Here is an 18,958-nt window from a genome sequence, read left to right on the forward strand (position 1 = left end):
CATGCGCAGGATTGGAGAAAACATTCATACAGTTTTATATATAAAATGAATATATTTTGAGTTTATTGGCCAAGTAAAATATAATGTACATAGCAGGCCTACAATACAATATACAGTAGGCTATTAGGAATCCTTTTGTGATTATAGTAGCTAGTACTTCTTTGGTAAATTGCTTTAAAAAACTAATTTTCAGCAAAATGGATAGGCTACATTTATCATAGGCTACAATAATATGCGGGAAAAAAAACACCTACGATTATATTATATTATATTATATTATATTATATTATATTATATTATATTATATTATATTATATTATATTATATTATATTATATTCTTAAGCAAGTGACAGAATTTGGTAGTAGCAATTTATGCCCAAATGATGGCGCCACTTACACAGAGAAAACAGTGATGGCGTTCATCTCCAATTTTTGTCCCAGTATATCAGTAACCTAGTGGGTACATACAACTGAGTTTGTATAACAGGCAATGAGAGAATAGAGAATAAAAGAGAATAAATCTTTGGTATGCAATTCATTTTCAAAGTTTCAACATAGATTGTAACTGAGATAGCCTACCCCATTGTGTGTGTTGTGTGCTAAAAACATTAAGAGTTGTTGCATAACACGATTCCAAAATAACTCAAACTGTAGTGCTGAGATATAAGACACAAATAAGTGTCAAAATACCAGGAAGCTGCGGTTTTGCCTGGTACACTCAGTGCTCAGTCACACGCTATCAGAGTGAAAAAAAAAAAAACCGTGATCTTTAGTCACATAGGCTACCCTTGCATTTTCTACACAATCTTCTCACACATATGCAGCCCCATCCACACCCAGATATACCTTTGATGTACACACATGCTCATACACAGACGGGCATATGCCAACACCACACCCCAGCTTCAACCACAAATCTTTTACCTCAAGACCCTCTTCTTCAGCGATGTGGCTGTACTTGAGACACCAAAAGGCAGGTAGACACACACACACACACACACAGTGATTCTGTGGAATCATTTTGTAAAAAGCACAAACAACTCGGCAGACAAACATCTGTCGTTCTCTGAACATATATGTCAGACCTAGACACATTGGGAGCGAAAACCTCTAAATGTGTTTGTGTGTTTACTCTTGACCATTCTTATCATTCAAGATTTTCATAGCTTAGCTGTTGGGGACAATGGAGGATTTGGTCCTCTCTCAGTCTCCTCTCAACACTGACTGGACTGGTGTTACCATGGTAATGTAATTACACTCGTTACTGACAAAGGTTAAAGTAAGATCATTGTATATTGCATTGTAATCCCTTTCTATTGTGAGACAGAATGAACCAGGTGAATCTTATCAGTCAATTAGAGCCACTGATCCAGCCGTAAGCAGATTTAATACTAAATAGCTCCATTGTATTTTAGCAATTGCCAGACATCATTAGCTATAATAAACCTTGCATTTCATTAAATGCATGATACACTGCAGGATCATGTGATGGTGAAGACTGGAGAAATGGCTGCTAAAAAAATCAGCTTTCCTATCACAGGAATAAATTACATGTTATAATATATTAAAATAGAAAACAGCTCGTTTAAATTGAAATGTACATCCTTTACTGCATTTTTAATCAAATAAGTTCACTCTTGGTGAGCATTGGAGACTTCTTTGAAAAACATTAAACTTTTTGACAGGTATAGCATACTTAAATTTTATTTAAATTTTGCTGTCATTGTACTCTTATGTTTGTCGGTTTGGATAAGAGTGTCTGTTTAATGAATAAATGTGAATGTAAATGTGACCAAAATTAACCAAAGTTTTGTTTCCAGTCACAATGTTAAAAGGTTCTGATTTTTTCAAGGGAGCGGCCCTTTCTATATCACTCAGATAGGAGTGGTTCATGATCAGTAAGCCTAACACTTGTCTGGAAAGATGGGAGGAGACACTTTATGAGATCTACTAGACCAACTGTATGGCAAAAATGAGTTAAATATCTGTTAAGGAAATTACCCCACCCCAACATACAAAATGTAGCAGTGTTGTTTGTGTGTGGCCTTTAAAGTGCGTTACGTTTGACAGTAAATGTTCTGGTCATTTAACATACAGCCCCCCCACCCCCATCCACACATATACACACAGAGCAGTGAATGTCCTTCCACAAAGGATGCAAATGACAGACAGGAGGGTTCCATATCAGTCCTCAGATCAGCCCATCTAATCCTCTCAAAGACCCGCAACACAATTCAGTCCCATTCACTAAGTCAGAGTCAGATTTCTTCCCAGACAGAGTTTGACCAAAAATGAATATTGTCATCATTTACTCCCCCATCTTGCACTCCAACTTTGCATGGCTTTCTTTCTTCGGCAGAATAAAAGAAGATACTTTGAATAATGTTTTAGTGTTTCTTGTCCATATTAGGAGAGACAATAGGGTCCAGAACTTTGAAGCTCCAAGACATAAAGGTAAAGTGTGAAATAATCCATATAAACAAGATGGTCTTCTAAACTAAAGCAACACAACCACTTGATAAACAGATGAACAGATAAAAATGAAATCCTTTATTATGTAAAAGCGAGCATACCAAATATGATGACACAAATTTCAAATCTCATGACATTTGGTGATGGAACTTTTTTTGGAGCTTGAATATTTTGGACCGCATTGGCTTTTAGGGACAAAAATAGTCCAATTAAATATATCTTCCTTTCTTTTCTGCAGAAAAAAAGTCATTAAGAATGACAGAAGCTTTCCACTGGTCCCTCCTTTTATTTAAAAAAAAGAAGAAGAAAAAGGGTTACAGTGATTTGGGCCAATTCTTGGGTCAATTAACCCAACTCCCAACCCAAACAGTTGGGTTTGTCCATAATTGACCCAACCATGGGTTGAAACAACCCAGAGTACACTGTAAAAAAAATTCTGGGTTGTTTAACCCAACTTTGGGTCAAACATGCAGTTGGGTTAAATTTTTACAATACATTTTTAACCCAACATTTGGGTTTATCCATATTTGAGCCAAAATTGGGTTAAACAACCCAACATTTTTTTAGAGTGTAGATGTTAAAATAATAACTTTTTGAATAGCTACAAGCTATAAAACACATCCCTAAAGCTACATCCCGCTACAAGCCGCTATCCCATAATACACAAGTCTATTTTCAATATGCGACAAATGCTGTTGATTGCACTCTAAAAAAATGCTGGGTTGTTTTAAACCCAGCACAAACCCAAATGTTGGGTTAAAAATTAAATTTAAAAAATGTAGGTTTGCCCATATTTGACCCAAATTTGGGTTAAAACAACCCAGCAATTTTTAGAGTGTGAGCTTAGATTGTATATTGCACCCAGAATATTCATTTAAAACCGAAACGAACATTAATAAAACATCTCACATTTTCTTTTCATCCTAATATGAACATCAAATATACACAAATAAGCTTACAAATACTTTGACTGGTTGATTTAAGTGCTGTCTCATTCGTACTGTTTTTGCACTTCTTCTCATCTGGATAATTCAATGCAGGAGTGAATCGACTAGTCTTTGCTCAGTCAGTGGCTTTTAATTAATAAGGGTCTGTCACCGACTCTGTTCTCCCATAATAGTCTTTTCAGCTGTCTCCATGACCAAACAAGCTGGGATGAAAGAGAGAGAAAAAGAGCATGAGCAGTGGGCCATTCATTCAAACAGGTGTCTCCTCTTTCCTTAATACCACCTCTTCTTTCTCCCCCTCTCTCTGCTCACCTCTATGAATGGGTTTGGCCAAGCAGTGATTTGTTTTCTGTCGCCTTGAGGCTGGAACTTTAGTGGCCGACGTATAGACTTCAAGGCACCATCGAGCTGCATAGTAGATCTGCAAATAGACCTCAAATTTCTTGTGGGTTTCTTTTCTCTACTTCACACAACCGTCTGACAAGCAAAGAAGCTTTCAACTGCAGCATGCTCTATCTGAATCTTTTCCTCTAAATTCATTTGTTTAAATCATAGCAGGCATACATACACATAAACACATACAGATGGCCTAATGACTCTCCGAAAGGCCAGAAATTCTTATCTGGAATCATCAGACCTATTGTATTCTTATCAGAGCCTCTCTGCCCTGTCCTGAGGGCTATTGTCATGCCCTATGGAGAAGGGAGGAAACCCTCTAATACCGACATTTTGTATGTGTTCGTGTGGGTGATTTTTTCAACTCGACCTATTTACTTTTACACACACTGAGTGACTTAGTTTATATACTGAATTTGATGTTGTTTTGCATGCATTTTTTTAGGGATATTGCAAATGCAAACTTTTTGAAAACGATTCCATTATCATCTCTGTGTAAACTACACAAAAACGAATTTGTGAAAACGGTGACGTAATTTGTTGAGTTTATAGGCGATTAGTGTTTCTTTACTAAGGGACATCGCCAACTACTGGCCTTGCAGGATAATACAGCATTTGTAATGGTTTTCGCAGATGCGTTTTGACAACGCTGTCGTATTTATGCGAACAACGCAAAGGAAAAATATTTCCATTTTTAGCACACAGATGCACATAAACGTATACTGTAAAAAAATATATTGTTGGTTTAGCTTAAAAAAGTAAGTAACCTGGTTGCCTTAAAATTTTAACTTGATTGAACTGGAAAAAGTGAGTTAATACAATGAAGGAGAATGATTTAATCATCAGAAACTCAAAATAGTAAGTTATCTCAACTAAATAAATTATTTAAGTTGATTTGACAAAAGAAAAATGTTGTGATTACAAATCAGTGATGTTATTTCTGATTGTTCTCTGAATGTTTAAAACTTACAGTTTTTTAAATAATATTAAAAAGTTTTTTTCTTTTCTGAGAGGAACTAAAACCTCTCAGAAAAGAAAAAAACATAAAAAAATATTTTCAAGATTTGTTATCACAACATTGTTTCTTTTGTCAAATCAACTTAAATCATTTATTTAGTTGAGATAACGTATTATTTTGAGTTTCTGATGATTAAATTAATCTCCTTCATTGTATTAACTCACTTTTTCCAGTTCAATAAACTTAAAATTTTAAGGTAACCAGATTACTTACTTTTTTTAAGTTAAACCAACAATATTTTTTTTTAATGTGCACTCTAAAAATTGCTGGGTTGTTTTAACCCACTTTGGGTCAAATATGGACTAACCCATCCATTGGGTTAAATTTTATTATTACATTTTGAACCCAAAGTTTGGGTTTGTCCATATTTGACCCAAAGTTGGCTTAAAACAACCCATCATGTTTAGAGTGTGTAAATATTGTTTTTGTGCTAACATTCTGAGAACGTTATTAAAGAGCAGATTACTTTGAACAAACATTCTATAAAAGTTACTGGAAGAATGTTTGTTCAACTTTGAGACGTTAGGAAAGTTCTTTGTTAGCTGGAATATAGTGTGATCCAATATAAAAATGTATCATGCACAAACAACCTCACAATTAATCACACTCTATTTTATCCTATTGTTCCTTTCTTTTGTTGTGAACCTTTAAGGACAGCTGTCTCCAAACCTCTTTCGTCATACCAACGGTCAACTTCCTTTTCATTGCACACAGAGGATGAGAAAATCTTTCATGGATCTTTTGCTTTACTGACACAATCAAAAACAACAGCGAATGCATCTTTCTGTCACACTGTTTCTTGATGCCTCTGCACCCTTGACACCTCTGTGGTATCTGCAGACATAAAAGACATCCAGTTATAGTGTCTTACTGCTCTAGCTTTCTTTCATCGGCCCACATGCATTCGCACAACCACACAAGTACACACAAGAAAAACTAAATCTGATTTCTTAATGTTCCTGTGGAAAAACTGAGAGTTCAAACAAAAATATAAGTTCCATTAAAGCATGACCTAATTATGATATAAGATTCCATGCATTGACTAGGAGGTTAATTTACAGCTCTGTTATGTGGTGACTATGAGATAGAATATGTGTTTATAACAGAACTAATAAATGCAACAGATTTTGAAGGCACACACACACACACACAGAGAGATCACCTTACAACTCTAGCAGTTTGTGAAGCAGTTTTCTGGAAGCCATCTCTGTTGGCTGGGGGCATGGTGAAAACACATGTTCTCCTGAAGGAAAGCACACACACACATTGCCAAAGGGTTTTTTTTGTCTTTGAGAACTGCCCTTCATTGCTCCCTAAAACAGCGATAGGTCTGACCTCTCATTTCAGGTGTCTATGTCTCTGTTCACTAACCAACATCTGTGACGGTTACAACCAAGTATTGAATGACTGCAATATTATAGTAGAGGGCAGTGGGTGTTCTCTTTAGAGACTCTATGTGATCATTTGTCGTTTTGTTTTGTTTACATTAAAAAGAATATATTGAACACAAATCTTAAGTGTCCCATTTTCAGTTGTCCCCCTATATTTGTATAGATAGAGACGTAAATATACATGAGTTAAGTTAATTTTACTATGGGGTTTGGGTGTTTTGAACAAAGGGAGAACTGTTCGATCTGTGATCACTCAAACTGTCTCTGTGATTTTATCTGATCATCAACACACTAGCACCTTTTAAATGTGATAAAATGCCATTCAACTTATGCAAAACATAAACAGCTCAGAGCACTTAAGAGATTAACATACAGTGTGTATGTTTCAGATTTAGTTTAGAGATGTTTCAGATTTAGTTTAGAGATGTTTCAGATTTAGTTTGAATTTTTCAGATTTAGTTTCACTTAGACCTAAATAAAAAGTGTTTGTGTGTAGCTTACTTTTCACAGCTCAGCGTCAGTATGAAAACACTTTCACATATGTTTGTGTGTGTGTGTATAAAGCCTCTGGTTGAATGACATTTAAAAGTGTTTTGAGGGTTGTGAGAATGCCACTTAGGCCTATACGTCACTATATAACACTTATAATAATGACATTTAATAATATTAACACGTATAATCATATTGTACCACTTTGTTTGGAATTAGAAATGAACACATTTCTTGGAATAGGCAAAGGTAACTGGTTCTGTGTGAAGTTTTCTGCAGACACACGATTGAAACACCGATTTCCGTCACAGGACGTCGTTTTCTTCAATCATATGTACATTTTGAAACACGAAAACAGGAAAAGAGTGTTTGCGGAAGGCGCAGATGCTACTATCTGTTCTCTGAGCGCGAGCGCGAGCGCAGACTCGAGCGCGCCGCGCGCGTGCTGCTGTGGATTGCGTGTGTGAGTGGGCGGAGTTTGCGCGCATGCGTGGGGTATTTAAATCATCCGAGCTCCACAGAAGTTTACAAAGTCGCTGTAGAATTTCTGGAGACTGACAGCACCGGAGGAGTGTATTAAAAATGGCATACTACGAAGTAAGCCAACAGTTATACTCAAAAAACTTGATAGCATTTAGATTAGGTTAATTTATAAGAACAAATGTTTTAACTTTGTCTGTTTCCTTTTTTTTTGCAGCACATCGTCTTTGAAGATGATTTATCAGCTGATAACAACTCTGAGTTCGGCTCGGGGGACATTGGGGCCAATTTTGAGGTCCCGTGCGATGTGGAGGTCAGTCACGAGTTCCAGAGGATCTTTCTTCCAACGGTGTACGGAATCATATTTATTTTGGGTCTTGTCGGGAATGGACTGGTTGTTCTGGTAATGGGCTGCCAGAAGAAATCCAGAACCATGACAGACAAGTACCGCCTGCACCTTTCAGTGGCGGACCTTCTGTTTGTGCTCACCCTGCCGTTCTGGGCCGTGGACGCGGCCAAAGACTGGTATTTTGGAGGGTTCATGTGCGTGGCCGTGCATATGATTTACACGGTGAATTTATACAGCAGCGTCCTCATCCTCGCCTTCATCAGTCTAGACCGGTACCTCGCCGTGGTGCGCGCCACGAACAGCCAAGGTCCGAGGAAACTTCTAGCCAGTCGCATCATTTACGTGGGCGTGTGGCTCCCCGCCGCGCTCCTCACCATCCCCGACCTGGTGTTCGCCAAAGCGGAGACCAGCGCTATACGCACCTTCTGCGAGCGCATTTACCCTCAGGACTCTTTCCTCACTTGGTTGGTCACTTTTCGCTTCCAGCACATCCTGGTGGGCTTCGTGCTCCCCGGGATCGTGATTCTCGTCTGCTACTGCATCATCATCTCCAAGCTGTCGCGCGGCTCGAAGGGCACGCAGAAGCGCAAGGCGCTCAAGACCACCGTGGTTCTGATCGTGTGCTTTTTCGTCTGCTGGTTGCCTTATTGCGGGGGAATCCTGCTGGACACGCTGGTGATGCTAGAAGTGATTCCTCACACCTGTGAGCTCGAGCAGGGTTTACAGAAGTGGATCTTCGTGACTGAGGCTCTCGCGTACTTTCATTGCTGCCTCAACCCCATCCTATACGCGTTTCTGGGCGTGAAGTTCAAGAAGTCCGCCCGCAGCGCTCTATCTGCTAGTCGGGGGTCCAGTTTGAAAATCCTGCCGAAGAAGAGAACAGGGATGTCATCTGTATCCACAGAATCCGAGTCTTCTAGCTTTCATTCTAGTTAACAAAAGCGCACACGCACCTTGGACTGCGAATATGCTTCCAAATATGACATGAAATGAATTGCCAATGTGCTTTGTGTAAGGAAAAAATATATAGCAAACAGGCTGAGCCTGATTGATAGAATGTAAATATGTCTGTCAGTATGGTGTGCCAAGTGCCATACTGCATTGCTTCCAGTATTACTGTAAAATATCTCTTCAAATAGGGAGAAGAGGCATTGCGAACATTCAAATGTGCTGTTATAGTGAGCAAGATGTTTACTGTACATATGTATATAGATTTTTTTTTTACTGGCTCCTTTCTGCACTTATGTAGACCATTGCATTTATTTATTACATTATAAACCAGAGACGTTCCAGATTAAAAGAGCTGCTTTGGCTATTTGAAGTCTTGCAATAAATTTTTCAGAACTCAAATTATTGTGCTGGGTGTGTGTGTTTTTACCACTTCTATAGTAACTCTTTTCTAGGGTATGATACTGGAGTTTCCCTGCAATGCCCTGTATTGTTTAGTTTCATTCTGTAGAGACATGTGCATGTAGTGGAAAGCACTGTTCCATCAGCACTAACTTCTTCAAAGTAGTTAAGCTATTCAAGTATGTTGAGGACAGCAACAGTATCCTCAGTCTATATTTGATGATGACGGGGATACCCTAATGTGTAAACTCATTCAGGTCTGACCAGATACACTGAGTACCCATCGGTGGAATCCCCAACATGATGCGGGACCCATTCAACCATAAACACACACGTGAAATTTCTTAAATCCAAATTATGCCATATTGCATTGCAGTTTTGGTTAACTTTCCAAATTTTTATTTCATTATCATAGTGTTTTCTGTTATTTGCCCCCTGCAAATGTCCTTTTAGCTCAAAGGGATTCTGTTTATTCAGGTGGTACCATAACAAAAGCATGTTGCCATGTCCCTGACACTGATTGGCAGTTACAAACATACCCTGTATGAGTCATAAAACCTCATTTTGCATGGTGTGATTATGAGAAAACTGGTTCAGTGTGGTTTTGTACAGAAGTTTAGGTAAAAACCCACTATTCTTGTTTGAAGGATCATGCTCGTAATCACATTTGCTAAGCATAATTCAACAGAAAGAATTCAACAGTACCTGATGATTTTGCTTTTTCTCAGAACTAACTTGATTTTTTGCAATGATGTGAAAGAAATTCTTAGATGAAGTCAGTTCCCCTCAAGTTTAAACGTGGCATTCTAACAAAGCAACAGGTGTAGTTCATCACAAATGGACAAAATTATACAACCAAAAAGTGTAATGGAGCATTCCTGTAGTTCAAACAGTAGAGCATGGCCATGCATCCATGAAACTGCCTAAATATAATTTTTATATATTGTTAAATTGTTTACAATTCCCTACACACACACCCACACACAGACAGACGGACAGATGGACAGACAGATAGATAGATAGATAGATGATAGATAGATAGATAGATAGATAGATAGATAGATAGATAGATAGATAGATAGATAGATAGATAGATAGATAGATAGATAGATAGATAGATAGATAGATAGGCCTAGATAGATAGATAGATAGATAGATAGATAGATAGATAGATAGATAGATAGATAGATAGACAGACTCTTAGAAGAAAAGGTTCTAATAGTACCTTAAAAGGTTCTATCAGTGCTGCGTATTTGGAACCCCTAAAAGGCTCTATACAGAACCCTTTTTAATGGTTCAATAATAAGTTTCTTTGTAACCAGGAAAAAGGTTCTATATGGAACCTTGGTAACGCTTCCTTTTACAGTCAGTTACCCATGTAAATACTATGTACTTATTTTAGTAACTAATTACTGGGTAATAAGTAGTACTAACACTGAACCTACCCCTAAACCTACCCCTGTTCCATGTACTTACCTTATATTAGCCAGTACTTTCTAGGTAAGTACACTGAAAGTAAACTGTAAGTACTGTACTGTAAAAGGAAGCGTTACCGGAACCTTTTGGGTTCATTCATTATCATTTGTTTTGTCCTTTCCGGATTAAATATTTCCTATTTTTGACAAACAGCAAGACTCTAAAATATATTTATGAATGCATGTGAATGATTACAAATTCAAGATATGGGGTTTAGAAAATGTATATATCTATATAATTTTATGTAGTTAATCAATATCACACAAAGAGTGCCATTTCAGTTTTTCTCCTCCAAAAATAAGCATGATTAAAATGGTGATATTCAGTTACTACAACAGTTTGATAAACAATAATTTAATTACAACAACAAAATGTTGCAGAATAATGTAATATATGAATAAATAATAGCCTATGAAGAACCTTTGTGCCAAAAGGATTCTTTCTTGTCATTATAGAACCTTTTTTTAGCATAAAAGGTTCTTTAGAGTTGAGTAAAAAAAACCCTATGCTTCATATATAGAACCCCAATGAACCCTTTTTTCAAAGAGTGTAGATAGATAGATAGATAGATAGATAGATAGATAGATAGATAGATAGATAGATAGATAGATAGATAGATAGATAGATAGATAGATAGATAGATAGATAGATAGATAGATAGATAGATAGATAGATAGATAGATAGATAGATAGATAGATAGATAGATAGATAGATAGATAGATAGATAGATAGATAGATAGATAGATAGATAGATAGATAGATAGATAGATAGATAGATAGATAGATAGATACTCTTTGGGTACAAAGGTGTATCTTTTGAAAGGGTACCACCCCAGTGACAGCTTTTGTAACTTTTTTCTGACAGTGAAGGGAGTTATTCAGTTAGTTGGAGTGACTGCTGTGGATGAACTGTAATATATAACATGTGTTCTGTTGATCCCCTGAAGGATTTTCAGATTAGTTGGTATGGTCTCATGATGATAGTGACTGGATAGGTCAGCCGCTCATGTGCACTCTTCTTGTAGAATTGATAAAGAACAACTACATGCAACTAAAAGCAGTGCATACACATTGCATTACATAGCAGCATTGAATGGCACTATAGAAAACACTATATAACTACTCTAATATGATGCGAGACGCTCTAAACCCTTTTTACGGAGTTAACGTCTGCGGCCTTCATTTATTGCTAGTAATCCATGACAGTAGCATTCAGTTCAAATGGGGCGAGGATGAACCACAATAAAACCCCGGGAGGTCTTTACAGAGGGAGAAAGTATAACAGCAATGCACAGCAGTGTAAAGCCATAGGAAACAAGAGCCGGTGACCTCTGCATTGCAAAAGCTGCTAACCAGGACACCATGTTAAGAGGTGGAAATGCGTGAGAGTTGACCCATTGAGAAGCAAAATCCACGCGTAAGGACAATACAAACTAACACCAGTGACCGGACGGCCCGTTGAGTCACAGTAATGGGCTCTAATGTAGAGTGTGAAAGATTTGCATGTCTGAGAGTGTTAAGTGCTCCATCAGGCCTCTGTTCCCCCGGGGGGCTGTAAGAAAGGAGAGTGGTCAGTGAACATTCCTTAAGAGCTGGTCATTTATTTTGCTGTTAAACTCCCTTGTTCACCCTGTCAATCTGAATAGATCTCACTCTGTGTAGATGTGTGTCCATCGGCACACTTATCCAGTCATCTGCCAGTTTAAAATCTCCTAAATCTTGTCCAATCGCATAATTAAAAGAATGGTTCACTCACAAATAGAAATTCTGGGAAATCATTTTCTCATCCTCAAGTAATTCCAAAACCTCACCTTTGTTTGGGAGAGATTCTGTATAATTGCACTAAACGTTTCTGTGCAATTAAAAAGAATGACACAAAAGCACCATTTCATAACTAGTCCATATGATTCATGTCTGTAAAAATAGAGGCCAAATGTTAATATGAAGGAATATTCAATATTGGATTGTTTTCCCCATATTTTGGGTTGTGTTTTATGGTTAAAGGAAACGTCTGTAAACTTAACGGATAAAGTCCTGGCAGAAAATTACCAGTTCCTTTTTCTTACAGTATGTATTCCAAATCTTCTGAAACCATTCGATAGCTTTGTAAAAGGAACAGGCGAGTATTTAAGTTGTGTAACACTTTATTGTCCTTGTTATATGTAATACTAACTATAGATTATTCATTATTACATGAAACTAACCCTAAACCAAACCCTAATCCTGACCATAACCCACACTGAAATATTACTCAGTACTTAAATCTATAATTACAGTGCAACAAAGGCACTTTATAAAGTGTAAAATGTAAAATATAATTCACTGACATCCACCCGTGGCACGTTCATCAGAACATTGACAATATCTGATTCATGAACTAATTATTTTCTTGAGTCAGAATCATTAAACTCAATGAGCAAATGATCCAATAACAGCGGTTTTCCGGTTAATCTGAGAGGAGAATTTTCTGTGAATAACAACTAGGATTTTCGTCTGCTATCTAACAATTATGACTTCATAAAATATAAAATACAAAATCCTCTTTGAAGCATAAAAGTGCACCATTCATTGAAATAGCATGGAAAAGAGCAGCCAGTACATTCTTCAAAATTTCTTCTTTCAAAATGTACGTGCTTCAAAAAGACTAAATGAGTAAAAAGAGTAAATGATACCTAAATGTATACCAAATAGTGATCATCATAATAAATAATAAATATGAAAAAATAAAAAACATCCCGGATTCCAAATCTTCTGAAACCACAAAAATCTGTATAAAGAACAATGCTTTTAATAAAAAGTTATTATTCACTGACATCCTGCTCTCCTTGTCACGTTTAAGAGATGTGCGATTTGTAAATAATTTTCCAGAGTCAGACTCTTCCCAACATAGTGTCGGCCCAGATCCGGCCCACATCTGGTAAACGTGATACTATGTTGCTGCCTGAGTTAAAACAAATCTGTTCACAGTGGTCTGGTTCACAAACCTGAGTGATTTTTTCCAATAATCTGACATGATTTGCTTCTCTTTTTCAGTTCACTCGTAATAACATAAAAAAAGAGAAGCGCGTTCTTTTTTTGTGTGTTCTGCAGAAGAAAGAATCTAATACAGATTCTTTATTAGGGTGAGTAAACAATAATAAAAAAATCATTTTATGATGAATTCCTTTAATTCTGTGTAAAATTGCCCAAAAAAACTCACACTGGGCCTCATTCCACAGCTCTGCATGTGTTTTTCCACTTACGAGCAGGGTGAGGGTTAGAGGGTAAAGCTATTGACATCCATAGTGCAGGAAGGAGATCATGTCTGGGATCATTAGTGGCCACTCACAGTTCCTGCAAGATTGACCCTAGCGGGGCAAAGAGACACTTTACGACCCCACTGACCCCCAAAACCTCAGCATGTTTACCCAAAAGGACTGGAGCCACAGAGGTCAGTAAAACCAAGATCATTTACAAATGAATCACAGTTCCAGGGGGCTTGAACAATGACCAAACAAATGCTACTGTACCAGTAAGCCGTTTAACACATGTCGGACAATTATCACGGACGAATTTGAAGCAGCAAAATAGCTTACATACACTGATTCCCACACACTGTCATTATGTACACCTATGATATTATACCCTCCTATTATACACATAAACTTCACACACATATCACAACACTCGCCACCCAAGAGCCTGTTGTGTGATAAACGGATAAATGTGTGTGTTATTCTAAGGGAAGTGGCTGTTTGGAAGACAGTTTCCTGCTGAAAACCCACAGGGACTTCAGCTCCCGCTGTGAAAATACTTACGGGGTCTGACTACAACCCATTTCACATTTTTTTCACTTTGAACAACAATGCCATTTCAGCAGGTTATACGGACAAAAGCTGATATATGACAGAGTTAGAAGTCAATATTAACCTGCATATATTGATATTTTGATAAATATTTATGCGTGAAAATGAAATGAAAAGTGATGTCCAGAGGAGATTTGTTTAGGGATTTGTTTTTATTGACCCTACACTGTAAAAAAATATTGATGGTTTAAGTTAAAAAGGTAAGTAACCTGTTTGCCTTAAAATTTTAAGTTGATTGAACTGGAAAAAGTGAGTTAATACAATGAAGGAGAATGATTTAATCATCAGAAACTCAAAATTATATGTTATCTGAACTAAATAAATTATTTAAGTTGATTTGACAAAAGAAAATATGTTGTGATAACAAATCTTGAATTTATTTGTGACAAGTTGACAAAGTGACAAGTTTGCTTACACCATCAAAATGTGAGAAAAATATTTTCAAGATTTGTTATCACAACATTTTTTTCTTTTGTCAAATCAACTTAAATGATTTATTTAGTTCAGATAACTTATTATTTTGAGTTTCTGATCATTAAATCATTCTCTTTCATTGTATTAACTCACTTTTTCCAGTTCTATCAACTTAAAATTTTAAGGCAACCAAGTTACTTAATTTTTTAAGTTAAACCAACAATATTTTTTTTTACAGTGTGAGGGAAGAAAAGCCAGTAAACTTGTTCAAAGTATGAGACAAAATAATGTATCCCCAAAAAAGAAGTAAACTAAAGCAAAAATATATGCATAATATAATAAAAAGCTTACTAAACACGTTCACTACAACATAATCAGTTATTGATATTTCACCACTTCTTTCTTGTTTTTGCATGTGTGTGTGCGTTTTTTTTTTTATGACAGCCAGGCAAAGAATTATGTTTAGTTGCATTATCAAAATCTTATATGTATGTGACAGAGGGGTTGATAAATAAAAAGGTTCATAAAAACGAGAAGTCAAATAATGACTTAAAAATTTGTATACATTTTTTTTTCACAATGTTTATATTAGCCTGTGGCAAATGAGCTGACAGACACAGATTTGTTGTAACATGTATACGTATGGCTGCCAGGTAACATGTCTTGTTTGGTGATGAATTATGATGACATTTGCACCATAGACGTGAGTCAGTCATATAATAATAAAAATACATGAATAGCTGGCATCGTCTAATGTAAAACGGCAACAAAAAACAAAAAACAAGTTGACTGTTTCGAGAGAAACAGCGTTATCTTCCAGAAAAGCAGTCACACCCTCCTCATTTGTGTTGGCGTCAGATCAGTTAGCAAATATCCGTTTCTTTGCACTGGAATGCTGATGATTGGCTTTGATTATCTTGTGTTTTTGTCGACGATGAAAACTCAAAAGTTGGCTTTGTTCTTTAAAAGCATCTTTAGCATTTATGCCAGGACTCGATTTTATTTTGTCTCCATGCCCTAAACCTTTATTCCTCACCGAACATGAGCCCCTCGACTCTCACCCGGGGCTATACGCTTGGAAACATGATCTTGGGGGAAGTGCGTTTTGAGGCAGGGCAGCTGCCCCTTTTAAAGGCTGTAGATGAATGATGGGATTAGATGTGTTATATGTGGATATGCATGTGTGTTTGTGTATGTTCAAGTTTAAGACCTGTGACTTATTTCATCACAAGTGATAAGCTCACCCTATTACGGAGACTTCCATATATCCTGTTTAATATCCAATACAGCACCTCTTATTAATTCATCAGAAGTGATTTTGTAATTCTAATGTCATTTAATCTAAATTCTTACCCTTCATTCCTTTAAGAAATATGATATGCTTCAAAAGAGGATTTTGTCAAGTGATTAGCGGAAAGAGGAGCTCATATCAAAGTGAGTGGGTCGGCATTCACTTAACACACACGCGGACACGCATAGACATACACGTGCACACACACACACTGTACTGACAGACGGGCAGGTGCTTGGGCACCTGTTTTGTACAAAAAAGTAAGCTCACTTACATTATTTCTCCACCTGCAGTCCTTCTATAGTTATCCCTTGTGGGAATACCCACAATACACACACACTTCCTCATTTGGGCCTACACACATCTCACTTTTGGCCCATAACATTATATTTCACCTCTTCTGCACTAACAGAAACAAGCAAACAGATAGTTCACATGCGTGAAGTTAAAGGATAATTTATTGTCAGTTCGTAACACGTAAGATAGAAATGGCAATAAAACTATGACTTGACAGTGAGATCATCCAACTATAAACTTACATACATGCTAACCCTTATCATTATCTCACATAATTCAGGCCATCACATGTTTTCTCAGGCGTTGTGTGACAAGCATGACCAAGCAATCAGAAACATATTCAGATGATAAACAATCCCCAAACTGAACGTTTTGGTCTTCAGGAATGGGTAATTTTGGCCATGTGGACTTATAGAAAAAAAAAAAAAAACATATATATATATATATATGAAAATGAGACTTTTCACACTCTAAGTAGTTTATTTTATTGGTCCATTTTCAATTCAGAGGAATTAAGAGTCATATTCTCTAAGAGTAATGAAAATACCTCCCACAGAGTTTTGCATTCTGTTTAACGGCAAAAGACATTTTTAACTTTTTGGGAATTTTTCTTGCTAAGGTTGTCGAAATAATTATACAGAAATAAATAATATTGTTTTAAGAAAAGTTTTTCCTTTTGCGTTTTTTACGTAAGATGGCAACGCTGTATTATTCATGCCAGACCAGTAGTTGGCGATGTCACTTTGTAAAGAAACACTACGTGCCTTTAGACTGAACACGTAATAGAGTGGTGAAGTTACGGCATCCATAGATATCTATATAAAGGCTAGATGTCTCACGGCGGAGTATTTATCGTAATCCCTGGCGGCCATCTTGTCACAGGCAGGCTTTCTGGCGGGCTCGGTGGTATCTGATGTACGAAATACTCTTATCTTGTTGAAATCTTGACGGATTTACAAACGGATTGGTTTCTTACAAACGTTAAAAACGTGGCTATAATTCTGGATGATTATTAATTTATACACTTATTATTCATAAGTGTGCAGTATCATAACTACATCTCTGACGTTTTTAACAAACCAGACCGTTTGAAAATCGGTAGAAAATTGAGCAAGTTACGGTGATTTAAAAAGTACATGCACCATTAAAACAATGTTACGAGTGAGCGAGCTGCCTGTGACAAGATGGCCGCCAGGTGCTGACGTCGACCTCCATTGGCCAGCAGCGCGGACGAGATATCTAGCCTTTATATAGATATCTAAAACGGCATCAATCTGTAGGCCAAAACGCGGAAGTGAGTTAGCATTTTAGCACTCCCGGTTCCCTCGCTCTAAAGTCTATAGGATTTTTGAATGGGTTTTTGCTAAATCGCCTGCCTTTCACGTTTTGACACAGACCACATAGTTATAACCTGCTTGTGTTTTTTTTAACTTTATAAAGGCTTCAAAAAGTATAAATTTTGGATTAACTTGTAAGATCATTTTGATAGACAATCTGGTAAGGGCCACAACTCTTTGTTGAACACAGATCTTATTTTTTTGCGATTTTCCAAAAGTCTATGGGGAAAATGCGTAGCTTTTCAATCGAGGGAACCCATGCGCTGCTAACTTCCGAGTTGCCTTACAAAGTGACGTCATCACTTCGGCACTCTATACATGCGTATGAAGTCACCGTTTTCACAAATTCGCATTTTTGTATTTTACATAGAAAACGATCACTTTCAAAAGTTTGCGTTTTCAGGTCAGCATCGTTGTGTTACTGAACGGCCAAAACGCATAAAAAGTTTTTCGTTTTTTATTTGAAAATGGTGTCATGTAAAAGGCCCCTAAGAGTCGGGCAATCCATAAATAATAATAATAAAAAAATACAATCAATTTTTAAAGATGAAAACTAGCCACAAAAAAGAGTTTACATTTATATTTAAAAATAAAAACTCAATAATCCCCTGGGTCATAACAGTGCCGAAGTTAAAAAGAGTCACCTGTACTATAAATCTCAAACAGCTAAGCGTCAATTTCCAAGTTTGGAACAACAACCAGGCAGGACAAACCATGACATGCGACTAAAAACATTTTAGCTCATCACAGGGTTCAAAGTTCACTGGACCATAACGAAACATGTCGTAAAGATCCAACATCAAAGCACGTATAAAATGTATGAAATTTAAATAGTGAAATCGGACAAAGCAACCGCTCTTGTGAGCATTCACATGATGGTCGTTAACCTATCATGATGGTCGTAATCATTTATCTCAGACACTGTGTCTAATTGGTCTGATGTGAGAAAACCTCCAACTTGTAGGCTAACTCACACAAATCCAATTCATGCTTATAATTTGACCTACCCTGGGAGGCAAAGAAGGCTGAGAGCGCACACATGTCAACAAAATGAAAGACAAACCAGCGCGGTCACTTGAACTCCTCACACTGCTTCGTGTGAGACATAAATCATCTCAGCAGCTCTTTCTCATAAACAGCCAGAATCAAAAGCGAAATCATGTTTATATGAGCAACCCCCAATTTCCCCTTTCGTCAGTGTAACACAATGGTTTTGCGGGCAAAGCTTCAGAGGACTTCGGGGCACTGAGATGTTGAGTGAAGGTCTGAACTATTTTCCCACTGCTTCAGAAAAGACTTCCTATCAGGAAGAGGGAGAAATAGAACCTGGAAGTTTACTCAGAGATTTTTTTGCGGCTTGTTTTTTGGCGATTTCCTGTTTCGGTTTGGCCTCAGCTGAGCCGC

The 18,958-nt window shown here is 37.0% G+C and overlaps 1 protein-coding gene across 1 annotated transcript; it reads left to right on the forward strand.

Moving 5' to 3' along the window:
- The first annotated feature begins 7,212 nt into the window (after window positions 1-7,212).
- On the forward strand, window positions 7,213-8,893 carry cxcr4a (C-X-C motif chemokine receptor 4a). Its single transcript, XM_039689605.2, has 2 exons — window positions 7,213-7,311; window positions 7,412-8,893. Exons 1-2 carry the CDS (start codon window positions 7,297-7,299, stop codon window positions 8,477-8,479), a joined length of 1,083 nt encoding a protein of 360 aa, XP_039545539.1. The 5' UTR covers window positions 7,213-7,296; the 3' UTR covers window positions 8,480-8,893.
- The last annotated feature ends 10,065 nt before the right edge of the window (window positions 8,894-18,958 follow it).

Source organism: Pimephales promelas, chromosome 8 (genome assembly GCF_988280905.1).
Source record: "Pimephales promelas chromosome 8, fPimPro1.hap1.1, whole genome shotgun sequence".
Lineage (NCBI taxonomy): Eukaryota > Metazoa > Chordata > Actinopteri > Cypriniformes > Leuciscidae > Pimephales > Pimephales promelas.